The sequence below is a fragment of the Melitaea cinxia genome, chromosome 22, assembly GCF_905220565.1.
Source record: "Melitaea cinxia chromosome 22, ilMelCinx1.1, whole genome shotgun sequence".
NCBI lineage: Eukaryota > Metazoa > Arthropoda > Insecta > Lepidoptera > Nymphalidae > Melitaea > Melitaea cinxia.
Window position 1 is genome coordinate 10,761,593 of NC_059415.1, and position 15,030 is coordinate 10,776,622.

Consider the following 15,030-nt stretch of genomic DNA (forward strand, 5'->3'; position numbering starts at 1 on the left):
TTAAATTTACATAATTTAGTACGTTGAGTACGATTACATTTAGAAAAATAATAGTAGGTATGACATACATGAGGCTCATAAGGTGTAAGGGTCACGTAGTCATAAAAAAAATTGTAAAATTCTAGTAAAAGTTATTATATTAAAAGTTATTCTAGTAAAAGTTATTATAAATTTTTTTTTATTTATCACGTAATAAAAAAGTTCGAAGCATTTTAAATATAGAAATGGATACCAATTTATTTTTTATTCGTGTATGAGTGTAATGAGTCAAGCAATTCAACCATGTCAACCAGTTTGAAATTACAGACAAGGCTTAGGTATACGATACAGAACAATTTTGGTTTTCATTTAAGTACTAGTACGCTAAATATGGCGTTTTTTAGTTTAAAAATAATTTTTATAGCTATAGCTTCAGCTTGTATTAATTAGTGTAGCGCTCGAGCATTTCCGCTGTCACTGCTGGGCATAGGCCATGCTGCTCCACTACGGGTTGGCGGATATATGACTATGAGTAACGATCGCTATTAGGTGTACATGATAACAACCGGGGCAGACGGTTTAACGTGGTCTCCGAGGCACGGTGGGGAGACTTACAAGGACTGCACAAACACCCAGACCACGGTAAACATCTCTATGTCCAATAAAAATGTCTTTCATGTGCGGGGATCAAACCCGCAACCGTCAGCGTAAAAGCCACAAACCAGTGCTGTGACCGTTGCGCCAACGCTTCGTCAAAAACAATAATTTTTATTTGTTCCTAAAAAAATATGGAAATTATGATGTCTTAATAACAAAACATAACTGTACTAAATCTATGGATTTTTTTAAAATTACTTTTAGGTGCACTTGTACTTACTTATTATTTCTTATTGATTATATTCGGATGAAAATAATTTTAAAATATTCTAAATGTTGATCAAGATGTAATTTCCAAAACTATCCATACAAACGAAACATTTTCTGAGGTAGGGCACAGCAGGAAATTATCTGCTCGAAATATGGAGTAGCCCGACTGGGGTAGTAACTCGAACTTACAGAAGATCACAGCTAAATAATACGGCTCTGAAGCAGTGTTGTGTTCCTGTGGTGAGTAAGATGACCAGAGCTCCTAGGGGGGTTGGGGATTGGGTCTGCAACGCGCTTGCGATGCTTCTGGTATTGTAGGTGTCTATAAGCTACGGTAATCGCTTACCATACGGTGAGCCGTACGCATGTTTGCCGACCTAATTGTATAAAAAAGGATCAGATTGTTAGAAAATAACGACCATAATTAACACTATCAACAATTTAACCCATCGATTAACAGTATTCGCGTGATTGCTAAACAAGACTTTATTTGGAACTTTAATTTTGTAATAAACCAAGTATCTTTAATACAAGGTCATTGGAGTCACTGGTATAAATAAGAGGTATTAATGTTTTGAAATAGAAGAAGGTGCATCATGATAGTGTTATGGTCTTAGGAGGAAGATGGACTTTGGTCCCTTACCTACAATATTGTACAATCAGAAATAATACATGTAACATAGAATAATAATAATAATATACTTTATTGCACATTTAAATAAAGAACAAAATTAAAATTACAAGCAATTATAGTAACAAATTGTACAACCAGGCGATCTTATTGCTAAAAAGCAATCTCTTCCAGACAACCTGATAATGAAAGGGATATTGCTTTTCAGATGGGCAGGTGGTAAACAGATTTAAATAAGTCAAAGAAAAAATAAAAAATAAAAATAGAATATATAACAATTATATATGCATATACATTATACACATACGTACGCAATAAAAATAAATAAATAAATAAAAACATTTACATAGACACTAATATATAAATACAGTAATCGTATAATATATAGATTCATGGCAAATTTAATGATCTTTTATCAATTGAATGTAGTGAGTTTAAAATAATTATAGACTGAGGTAATATGCTTTCAAATGCTTCTTAAACAGAAACAAACTTTGAGCTCGTCTTATGGCCACAGGTAAGTCGTTCCATAGCAAAACAGCTTGCACAGCAAAGGAGTTTTTATAAAAGTTTGTTCTGTGACGGGGTACACGCAGCTTAAGGTTTTCTGATGACCTTAAAATTTCACTATGTGAACCAAGGAATTCGAACTTATCCTTTAGGTAAACAGGTGTTGACGGATGAAATAGTACACAGTAAGAAGAAACAATATATGAGAATTTCGGCGAAGACGAATGGGTAACCAGTTCAGTTTTTTACGAAATTCCGAAATGTGGTCATATTTACGCAAGCCAAATATGAACCGAATCACAACATTTTGAAGGCGCTCAAGTTTATTTAACTGATATTCAGTGAGGTTAAGATAGCATACGTCAGCGTAGTCCAAAATCGAAAGCATAAGTGAATTCGCAAGCGCAATTTTGGTTGGAACGGGGAGAAAGTTACGTAAACGTCTCAATGACCCCGCGGTGGCAAACATTTTTCTACTCACTTCACTAATTTGGTGAGTCCAGGATAATGCTTGATCGAAGTAGATACCAAGGTTCTTCACTTTGTCCAGAAAAGGTAGTTTAACACCATCAAAAGAAATAAGAGGCAAATTTGTATAGTCAATTTTTGCAGTAATTTTCTGACTACCGATCAGGATTACTTGACTTTTTGATGGGTTAACCGTAAGACCATATTGCTTACACCATTCGGAGACAGTAGCCAGATCCGAATTAATCGCAGCTATAGTATTAGGAAGATTCTCAAGATTTGAAGATAGGTAAAGTTGGAGGTCGTCTGCATATAAGTGGTAGAGAGAATTTAAATTGAAAGTAATAGAGTTTATGAAAATAGAAAACAGGAGAGGAGACAGCACACCACCCTGCGGAACACCGGCTTTGACGTCACACCAGTCAGAAAAACTTTCGTCAAATTGTATGCGCTGCCGACGTCCTTGCAGGTAACTACGAAACCAGTCCGCTGCCAAAGGAGATATGTTAAGAGAACTTAGCACACTTACCAGTAGATCAAAATCAACACTGCTAAACGCGTTGCTGAAGTCAAGAAGGACCAGTACGGTAAGCTGCTTATTGTCCATTGCACAGCGAATGTCATCGGTAATTTTTACGAGAGCGGTAGTCGTACTATGACCGGGGCGGAAACCTGACTGGAGAGGACTAAGGATACAATTTTGTTTAAAAACAGACTGATTTGTTGATAAACAAGACGTTCTAAAACTTTTGAAAGGAAAGGTAAAATCGAAATAGGACGAAAATCGGAAAAATTTGTTGGCTTAATTTTTTTGGGAATAGGAATAATTTTAGCCAATTTCCAGTCCTGTGGAAATGTGCCAGGTGTGATAGACGAATTTAGGAGAATATGTAAGATAGAAATATGTAAGATAAAAAAAAAAATGTACAAAAAGCGGTCTTAACCTAAAAAGAGATTTCCAGACAACCTTTGGAAAAGGACAAGAAATGGAATAAAGAGGCATACCTACTGACAGTTTACGGTAACAAGTCTTTTGTTAAGGTCAAATTATTATGGCCTGAGCATATGCGATAGGTCTGGTAGTCGATGAAATATTTGAAGCTAGGAAATATTAGGCTATTAAGTATTTCCAGAGTTGTTACTGATCGTAATGGCTGTCTGTTGTTGAAAAAAAGGCTTGAATAGTTGGAACACAGGAGTTAAAATATTCAATACTAATAATTAGGTAACTGTAATTGTAACTAAAATTAGTTATAATATTAACTAATAATGTAGACTTATTCATAAAACTAAAAAAAATTAATTTAAATGGTTAAATGTGCTTCCTTCTCCTACATTGGAGATAGAGGCCTATGCCCAGCGGCGGTATGTTATAGGCTGAATCATCAAATAGTTAAAAAACTTTATTCAATGTATGTTTGTTCTGTTTAGATATTTGAAATCTTTCGAATATTATAGAGAACAGTATTTTCAAGAATAAAAAATATGTCCCATAGGTTTTCTAATAATAAACAAATCCTAAGAGATAACCCGGTGAAGTTCTCATCACTTACATAATTATATTTGTGAAAGGACTTTCTGAATGCACCTAAAAATACTTGACAGTCAAGTTACAATTTTTTATTTCTAAAAACTTAAAAAGACAAAAACCATAAAATGTTTCACAGCTAAGAACATTTTGTATAGGAAAATTAAATTATCGTTTTTAGTATTTTTCGTTATTTATTATTTATATTTCTCACCGTTTAAACCTTCCCTGAACTTCCACAAATATTTCAAACTCAAATCAGTCAAATCTGTCCAGCCATTCTCGAATTTTAACGAGACAAACGAACAGCAATTGATTTATATATATATAGATTAAAAACGGAATAGATTTTAAATCACTAAATAACTAAATATAACTTAGAAATATTACGCCATAGACTTAATTTTAGTTATTAATAACTAGCTGTCCGAGCAGACTTCGTTTTGTCAAAAGTTAATAGTATTTTTGTTTTGTTTTAAAACCATCCGTGGGCCTACAAAAAATAAATTAGCTGAATTGGTCGAGCCATTCTCAAGTTATGCACTTAGCAACATTCATTTTTATTTATATAGATAAACTATGATTGCGATATAAATATTTTATTTCATAATTCTACTAAACGTAATTGATTGTGTAGTTCGAGACACGAGATGTTCATCTTTTACTAAAAAATAATCATCTCGCCATTGAATGTAACATTGAAAAGTTAATTGTAGTGTTTTATTGCAAGCATTTCGTTATTACAAAAGCGAATGTAAAAATAATATACGTTGAAAAGATATATGTATAATGTAACGATATGTTCCTAGATAAGTCTACAAATGTTCATGTTTATTTTTTTCCCTTTATTCAGTTATTAGAAAATTAAAAAAAAAAAAAAAAAAAACGAGTGTGCTTTAGACCACACGACTGAAGAAAAACTTCTTTAGCAATAGGGCTGCACTGTGTCTTAGATATACGAAACTAAACTGGCTATGAGAGAAAGAGAGAAAGAAAATTTGTGCACGCGACTCTCTCTTTTGCTCAGTTCGCCTCGTCCGATCACACTTTTCGTAACGTTCTCGTTATACATTCATCAGTTTGTTGCCCAAGTCAAGCGTGCGTAAAGAAGTTTTACTTCAAAAATAGTAATAGTTTGTAAATACATTTTCTAGAATTTTTAATTATTTGTCATACGTTTTTTCGTTAGGTATGGTAGAATAATATTCCACTAATCCTCGGTAAACTCTAGCCTTTGCACTGTATGGAGAAGAGCCCTTTGCTTAGTAGTGTGAGACGGTACGGTAGATATTTTTATAATAAAAATAGGTAAAAAAACTTTTTAAGTTAAACGGTTTTATGTTAAACATACATTGCAATGTTTAAGATAAATGTACTAAAAACCAAAAAATAATAAAATAGATACAGTCGTGGGAATTATAAACATATGCATAGACTAGACTAAAATAAAACCGTGGGGCACGTCAATTGTCTACAAATTATCGACTTAATGTGCGATAGAAGAATCGTTTAATTCGTCGTTAAAATAGGCAGTTGGCCCTCAGACGGTGAGGAAATTACTTACTATTTTCTTGCTCATGGAAATTCCAATAGTTATACACTCCATGTAAATAAAAGAGATGTTTCAACTTGTAGACAATTGACGTGCCCCACGGTTTTATTTTAGTCTAGTCTATGCATATGTTTATAATTCCCAGGACTGTATCTATTTTATTATTTTTTGGTTTTTAGTACATTTATCTTAAACATTGCAATGTATGTTTAACATAAAACCGTTTAACTTAAAAAGTTTTTTTACCTATTTTTATTTTCTAGTTTTTAGTTTTTATTTCGCATTCTGTTTAATTCATTTAGTGCTTCATTATTGCAAGGCCTATCTTAAATATTGAGGTTGTATAGTGCACTGTATTCTTCTTGTCAAGCCCTTTTATTTGATACCCATATTGGTGGGATTGATAAAAAATTGTTATCAGACATTTGGTAGCGGCGGCCAGCTTAGATTTCAATTTTGCATAGTAAATTGTATTCTACTTGTTGAGACCTTTCATTTGATACCCATGTTGATGGGATTGATAAAACCTAAGTTATCCGCCATTTTGTAGAGGCCGCCATCTTGGATTTTAATTTTATATAGTACATTGATTATACTGGTTGAGCACTTTCATTTGATACCCATATTGATGGGATCGATAAAACCTACGTTAGCCGCCATTTTGTAGCGGCCGCCATCTTGTATTTCAATTTTTTATAGTATATTGTATTCTGCTTGTTGAGCCCTTTCATTTGATACCCATATTGATGGGATTGATAAAACCTACGTTATCCGCCATTTTGTAGCGGCCGCCATCTTGGATTTCAATTTTTTATAGTATATTGTATTCTGCTTGTTGAGCCCTTTCATTTGATACCCATATTGATGGGATTAATAAAACATAAATTATCCGCCATTTTGTAACGGCGGCCATCTTGAATTTATAATGATAATGAATAAACATAATTGTATTGTCACCAAAATCCAAAGTGTATACAAAATTTCAGATTAATCGGTTGACAGGAAGAGGGTGAAATTTGAATTACTAAATTTGACCCAAGAATAAATAATAAATAATAAAAATAGGTAAAAAAACTTTTTATGTTAAACGGTTTTATGTTAAACATACATTGCAATGTTTAAGATAAATGTACTAAAAACCAAAAAATAATAAAATAGATACAGTCGTGGGAATTATAAACATATGCATAGACTAGACTAAAATAAAACCGTGGGGCACGTCAATTGTCTACAATCGTTGATTAAAATGTTTGTTTTGTAATGTTACACTATAATTAGGCAGTTGTTCAACCGACAACGATGGACGTTCGATAAGTAGGGCTAGAATGTGGAAACAAGCTAGCAAGCTCGATTATAAGCGAGTTTTAGGGTTTCATAGTGGTGAGCGAGTAGTACTTTTATCATATGTTTTGTCGATTAAAGACAAACTACGAGCAGTGAAACGATTCCTCGCCAGCCAGCAGTGTGAATGTCCAACGATAAACTAGTTGAAACATCTCTTTTATTTACATGGAGTGTATAACTATTGGAATAAGTAATTTCCTCACCGTCTGCGGGCCAACTGCCTATTTTAACGACGAATTAAACGATTCTTCTATCGCACATTAAGTCGATAATTTGTAGACAATTGACGTGCCCCACGGTTTTATTTTAGTCTAGTCTATGCATATGTTTATAATTCCCACGACTGTATCTATTTTATTATTTTTTGGTTTTTAGTACATTTATCTTAAACATTGCAATGTATGTTTAACATAAAACCGTTTAACATAAAAAGTTTTTTTACCTATTTTTATTTTCTAGTTTTTAGTTTTTATTTCGCATTCTGTTTAATTCATTTAGTGCTTCATTATTGCAAGGCCCATCTTAAATATTGAGGTTGTATAGTGCACTGTATTCTTCTTATCAAGCCCTTTTATTTGATACCCATATTGGTGGGATTGATAAAAAATTGTTATCAGACATTTGGTTTGGAAAATTGGTATCAGACAGTTGGTTGGTGTGGTGGGGGGTTGGTTGGATTTGGCGGTGGCCAGCTTAGATTTCAATTTTGCATAGTAAATTGTATTCTACTTGTTGAGACCTTTCATTTGATACCCATGTTGATGGGATTGATAAAACCTAAGTTATCCGCCATTTTGTAGAGGCCGCCATCTTGGATTTTAATTTTATATAGTACATTGATTATACTGGTTGAGCACTTTCATTTGATACCCATATTGATGGGATCGATAAAACCTACGTTAGCCGCCATTTTGTAGCGGCCGCCATCTTGTATTTCAATTTTTTATAGTATATTGTATTCTGCTTGTTGAGCCCTTTCATTTGATACCCATATTGATGGGATTGATAAAACCTACGTTATCCGCCATTTTGTAGCGGCCGCCATCTTGGATTTCAATTTTTTATAGTATATTGTATTCTGCTTGTTGAGCTCTTTCATTTGATACCCATATTGATGGGATTAATAAAACATGAATTATCCGCCATTTTGTAGCGGCGGCCATCTTGAATTTATAATGATAATGAATAAACATAATTGTATTGTCACCAAAATCCAAAGTGTATACAAAATTTCAGATTAATCGGTTGACAGGAAGAGGGTGAAATTTGAATTACTAAATTTGACCCAAGAATAAATAATAAATAAAAAAATAAAACAAACGGGGTGAGCTAAATAAAACCGTTTAAAAAATAAAACAAACGGGGTGAGCTAAATAAAACCGTTTAAAAATCATACAACACAACAGTATTTTTTCACACTTACCGTTTCTCTTCTCTTACATGGAAATAAGCCTATGTCTTATTGGGATATTACAGGCTGAAGCGGGGACGGTTTCATTGATTATTTTCACATGAAATTACATTAATCATTAATATAATCAATACACCTATCAAGTATTCCCCAAACTTCTTGATGGGTGTGTCCAACTTAATCTCTAATCACACCAACCCTGACCCAAGAGGTCACATCGACGGAGTTACAGTTAAAAATTTCGCAACAATAATAAGAGAATCACGTATACGTTACCTTTCTTGTAGAAGTTACAATAAACGTGTCAGCCAACGCGACTAGTCGTGTAACATAAAAATGAATTTTCTGTCCGTACGTATCGTGATGTTGTATAAATGTTTTGTTTTTTATTGTGATGTCGCTTTGATGACTGTTGTAACGCTGTTTTTGTGTTTATAAAGTGCTAGTATATTGGATAGATGTAAAATTTCTCTCTAAATATTCCCGAAAATAATTTATATAAAATAATAATTGGTTACGGTATGTGATGGTTAAGATTTTTGGGAATTTTAAGAAAATAATTCGATTGAAGTTGCACGAACAAAAAAAAAAGAGTTCTTTTTTTAAATATTTTTTGTCAATATCTACACAAATGCATATTTTGTCAATGCGTGCCTATGTGTAAGTTTTTTGTATTTATTAAAATTAACTAATATTTTTGATCTGAGATGAGAAATGAAAATCAGTTAGGTCTAATTTTATTTCAAACTAGCTCACCTGACAACGCCTTTTTGGCATATATATTGGTAACTCCCTTATTCCCCTCTTCCCCCCTTTATAACTTAGGGGTATGAAAAATAGATGTTGGCCGATTCTCAGACCTACTAAATATATAGGTATATCAACATTTTTTTTATCGAAATAACAGAAAAAATGTTTAAGTTTATTTGTGCTTTGGAATGTAGATTATCATTTTTTTTCTTCTTCTTGTCTTCTTGTATATAACGTCATATTTAGCGTTCCAGTAAAAATCATTAAAATCATCCGCTTATAGTTAATAACTCATTTTAAAATATTACAAATAACTTCTTTCTAACTAGTTTATTTAATAATAAAGTAACGTTAGTAACGTGTTTCTAATTACATAGATGTTTCTAATAAATACGTAATTAATATTAACACGAATCGATGGTTATCGAGGCTTGCGGTTAGCGTAATGAGTGCTCATTCATGAGTACTAATAACAAAATGACTTTAAACTTTTCGATTCTTACTGACATCACGACATAGTTAAAAACGTTAACGGAAATTATTATTATGTAATCATGAATAATTACGAGATAAAATAAAAAAATTAAACTAATGATAGAAGTATTATGTCTAGGATATGTAGACGACTATCTGACCTGGTGGCTTCGTATCGCTATACTTTTTTTTGTGAATATCAGTATTTTTTTTTTATTCTTTCGTAAAAACATTATCCTGGCAATAAAAAATACAGAAAAAAAAGAATTATTCCCAACTTTGCGCAGTCGTTCGGAAGTAATGCGCGTACATACATTTGGGCGGGTTCATTTATTTTTTTAGATTATTATTACTGAGTAGCATTTCCATTATATGTATATATAAATATAGTCTGTTTCAACGGTTGAAAAAAAAGGTTGCTAAAGCTATGTAGAGACGGTATAATCACGCTAAAAAAAGAGTTTTTATTTAGAGTGTTATCTATTTTTATAAATGTATTAATATGAACCCAAAGTTATAGTCTGCGACTCAAGATGAAAAACGCTCTGAGGGTCTGCTTTACTGCTAGTAATAAAGCCTTTTAGTATTTTGCACGCGAAATAAATTTTATCAGAAACGGGTGATATTTCTGTTTCTTGAATAATAATAATGTTGAAATAGCTTGTCAACATTTTTATAACGGTTCTAGGCGAAGTTGCTGTAGATTATTCTTAAAGCCATTTTTCTATAATGTTGATTCCCAGCATAACTGTTAGGGTCACCCTAAAAATATACAATTACATAAAAATAAAAATTAAGCTAAAGGTCTCCTTTGACATATTTGTAAACTTCGAAAGGCTACCAGTACTTCATAATAAACGTTTATTTTAATTACATATGTATTTACGATAAAAATCAAACATGTAATTTGCATAATTTTACAAAACACGACAACAATTTATAAAATAAAGAAATACTGCTATGTTGAGTAACCTTGTAGAAAAATTACAATTATATTAGACCCTGTTGTCTGATACTTCCTTCACGTCGACGTCTCTTTCATATAATAAACAAAAACAAAAAAAAAACTTAAAGCAATTTCAGACTAACTTTGTGTCAAAATTAATCCAGGTTCATTCAACATTCTAGCGTGACACAGTATCAAATATCAATCATACTATCTTCAGCATTTACAATAAGTAAATTACAATTATATCAATTAAAGTTGTAATAAAATTAAATTATAAACAAAATTTAATTCCGCGCCAAATTATGAAGTTATTTTTTTTTCAGATACTACTGTGTATATGCGCGCTGTTTTACCGACGCGTCCTGTCTGAACCCGCGGGGCCAATAGGTTTATTTCTCCAAACAAACCTCATTGGCTTACCCGTTATCCACGAGACACAGCAATGGGTCTTCGATCCTGACGTATCTTTGAGGCGCCGGAAGGAATTTATAGAACTCAATGGTGATAAGGGTGAAAAGTTAATAGAAAGGCTAGGTCTAGGTATAGACGGGTATGGAGACCAAAGACTGATAAAGCAGAGGCAACGGGATGAAGGCCATCTAGGTGGCTTAAATTCTTTAAGGCCGTAGATTATTTATTTATATTAAATATTATTTCAACTTTTGATTTAGTCTTTGAATTAAAAAAAAGCAAAAAGGAGAAATATAATTTTGGTAAAAAAATAATCATGTAAAATCACTGTAAAATAGATAATTAAAATTTCGGTTTAGGTATAAATACGAAACTTTTTTTTATGTCAGCCATGTTTGTATGTACTTTGCGACTGTATGTATTTTTAAACTAAAGATAAAATTGTAAGTTAAACTAAACGTAGATATAACCGTTTACCAAAGGGAGTGGTTGTTTCAAATGATTGAGTCAAGGTAACCCACATTATGGGTTATATGGTATAAGGCAATAGGTTAATAAATTCGGTTTGGGTTTTCTAATCAAGTAAGAAGGACACTGTAAAAATTCTGAGATGAGAGTGAAATCTATTGTATTCACTAATAATATTATTAGTAGATACTGTTTTAATTGTATTAGATTTAATATTTTAGGTCAGGTTTTGTGTGTCCTAGTAGTTTTAATTTTTTTTTTGTTGGCAACATTAAAAACAACGCCGTTACAAAATATAAATACTCGAACTTTATAAAGAAACATCTTAGGATCTTTAAAAAAATGTACAGGGTCGTATTAAGAAATAATGATAGAAGCAGAACTCGATTCGAGACGGAAAAAAGGCGCGCGATCAACTAAATATTTTATTTATGTGCAGTAGACACGTAAATGCAATATTAAATATACTATGAAGACAACATAGATTTTTTATTTAATTTCCCCGAACGTCTTTACTATTAATACTATACAACTTCTGAAATTAGATTTTTCTAAAATTTATAATAATTATAGTAAATTGTAGTGATGCTCTAGCTGTAAACGTGTGTAAAAGTTGTTTTGCCATATATTTTATTAACCCCCTTAATCCCCCCCCCTTTTAATTAGTGGTATTAAAAATAGATGTTGTTCGATTCTCAGACCTACCCAATATGCACACAAAATTTCATGAGAATCGGTCAAGCCGTTTCGGAGAAGTTTAACTACAAACACCGTTTGAGTAGGGCCTTTATTAGTATTTTAGAGGAAAAATTAATTATCATATGCAGTAATAGGTATTACTAAGTTATGCATGCGATAATTTTTTTTTACTTCGTGTTTTTTACAATATTTTAATTAAAATTTTGTACTGAATTAAAATTATCAAAGAATATATATATCTTCTTAGATATCATTATATTATTAAGATTTTTAATTCCATTTTTGGTTCGTTTGAGGAAAATTAACTCGAAATAAAATTTAATTAAATTGTACTCAGTTCATTAATAGACTTATAATATGACAGTAGTTTGCAGTCGAAACAAGTCGAAGGTTTAGTACTACAGTAGACTATACACTTTTTTTTTAATATTACGGTGAAATGATTTTTTAACATAAATAGCTGTATGTTAATACATCACCTCACCGTCATTTCGTTCTGGTAAATTTTACACTCGTGTATTCAAGGGAAATATCTTAAGAGAGATATATAATATATACGGTCGTCTGTTTCTAAAATAGGTAAGTTAATATCTGTCTGCTAACAGCAGACTGATACAAACCCCAGCTTTGCACGGGTATTAGCCAAAAATTTCAAAAAAAAAATCCCTAATTTTTTTTTTTAAATATAATATAGGCTATGTCACCCGCGGACAGTGTAGCTTCCCAACATTGAAAGAATGTAATATGTACGATTTTGTTTTTGTGTACCCACACATTAGGAATTCTAAACATTTTTGAATATCATATCAAAAATTGACCGCTCCAGCGGGATTCGAACCCGCGTCTCCGACTGACCGTGTCGACACACCCAAGGGGTCCGACACGGTCAGTCGGGTTCGAATCCCGCTGGAGCGGTCAATTTTTGATATGATATTCAAAAATGTATTGAAAGAATTTTTCAAATCGGTTTAGTAGTTTCGGAGCTTATTCAATGCAAACAAACAAACAATCAAATCATTCCTCTTTATACTATTAGTTTAAAACTCGTCGGTTTATTCAAAAATCATAAAAAAATTCCAACGAAAATTTTTATCACGCAAACAAATCCTTTGAATGGTTTGTGAGCTAGAAAATTCTAAAAAAAATCCCATTTTACTTATATGGAAAATAGGGATCTTTGATGCGTGACCACTAAATATAAAAAATTAGAGCTCCAATTTTCATATGCAGTTTATCTGTACTTGAAGATATTAAATTGCGGGCTTTAAAAAAATAGTTAATTTTTTGTGATCAGCAGAAATCTATATATGTATATATTGTGTCCAGATTCGGAGTAGGAATCGAAACCCAGGAGCAGAAAGCAGAACATAATATTATCTATAATATAAAAATGAGTCGCTGAATGTGTTGCTAAGCGCAAAACTCGAGAACGGTTGGACCGATTTCGCTAATTCTTTTTTTTAAATATTCCTTGAAGTACGAGGATGGTTCTTACGGAGAGAAAAATTCTAAAAAAAAAAAATTAAATTTCCTGAAAAAGTCTAAAAACAACACTTTTCTATACTCCCATACAAAAGATTTATGATAATACTTAAAAGTCACTGTTAGGCGATACGAAGTTCGCCGGGTCAGCTAGTATACCTATAAGATCAGTTTGCTTATATTATTGTGTTCATGTAGTTTCAGGAAATTAAATTGTTAACAAAATCTTTTTTTAGACGTAACATGTTTTGTGCTAGTAAAACACGAAAATAGCAAATCTTATTTTTGCTAGATAATAAATTCAATTCCGTTTCTCTATATGTGTGAAACATTCCCACCTTGGGTGTTGTTTCGTTTGATAATTAAATTAGCTTGTTCGTGTTAACTTCTATGTATAATTTTTTTTAGAAAAAGTAGGTTTTGATTATAGGTATGCCACTAAACATTGATTGATAGTCCACCGTGATTTTTTGTGAAGTCTAAAACGTATTAAGAAATGAGAGGCCAATGTGACGTAGTTTATAGGATTAACAACTGTACAAGAATATAGTGTTCAAAAGTACAAAAATTTTAATTACTATTTTGAAATTCCAAACCGCAATGAAATCACCTCTTAAAAAACAAAACAGCTTATAAAGGTGTCATAAATAATAAATATAAAGTTTATATGAAACTAGCTGACAAACGTTATTTTGTCAAACATGTTATTAACTCCCTTAACCCCCCCCCCCCCTCCCCCCTATAAATAAGAAGTATGAAAAATAGATGTTGGACGATACTCAAACCTACCTGATATGCACACAAAATTTTATAAAAATTGGTCCAGCCGACACTAGGATTTTATATATAAGAATAAGAAGTAAGCTAATATAGCTAATCTTTCCATAAAGTTTCATATTTCATTTGTGTAACAGCGATAGCGTCGACCTTAACAGCTACAGTCTATCCTATACATTTATTATAATCTTGTGTGTAGTTAATATCAGAAGAAAAATTGAATGTTACGATGACCAACGAATTTCTATGAAGTGCCATAAAGGTATAGACGAATCTATTTCACAATAAATTTACCAAATGATTCATAAAGCATCAGAACTGCGTTACAAAATATGTAGACGTACAATTCAATGACTTAATGAGCAGTCTTTTTCATAAAAATGTCGTAATAATGTAGATACCTATTAAGGCGAACTGACAAAGCACGTTCATAACTCATCATATTCCGAGGACATTGAGAGAGAAGCGTTAAATATATTCTAAATTAAGTTTTGAGCTTGTTGAGTTTTTGAGTCACATTTAATTTAGGTAGTGTAGTAAATATTCTGCTCATAATCTAAAGCACCCCGATTGAGATACCTTGACTTTAAGGGTACCTACCCTCACAGACAAACTCAGCTGAACATTCCTGATGTCAAGTAGTTTTATGGATCTGTGTTTCGTATGGCAGCAAGAGCTCCTAAGGAGGGTCTTAGATAGGGTGGGTAATGCGCTTGTGTCGTTTTTGGAT

At 32.1% G+C, this 15,030-nt stretch overlaps 1 protein-coding gene across 1 annotated transcript; it reads left to right on the top strand.

Moving 5' to 3' along the window:
- Nucleotides 1-8,582: 8,582 nt before the first annotated feature.
- LOC123664732 lies at nucleotides 8,583-11,203 on the top strand. Its single transcript, XM_045599227.1, has 2 exons — nucleotides 8,583-8,641; nucleotides 10,787-11,203. Exons 1-2 carry the CDS (start codon nucleotides 8,627-8,629, stop codon nucleotides 11,090-11,092), a joined length of 321 nt encoding a protein of 106 aa, XP_045455183.1. The 5' UTR covers nucleotides 8,583-8,626; the 3' UTR covers nucleotides 11,093-11,203.
- Nucleotides 11,204-15,030: the final 3,827 nt, after the last annotated feature.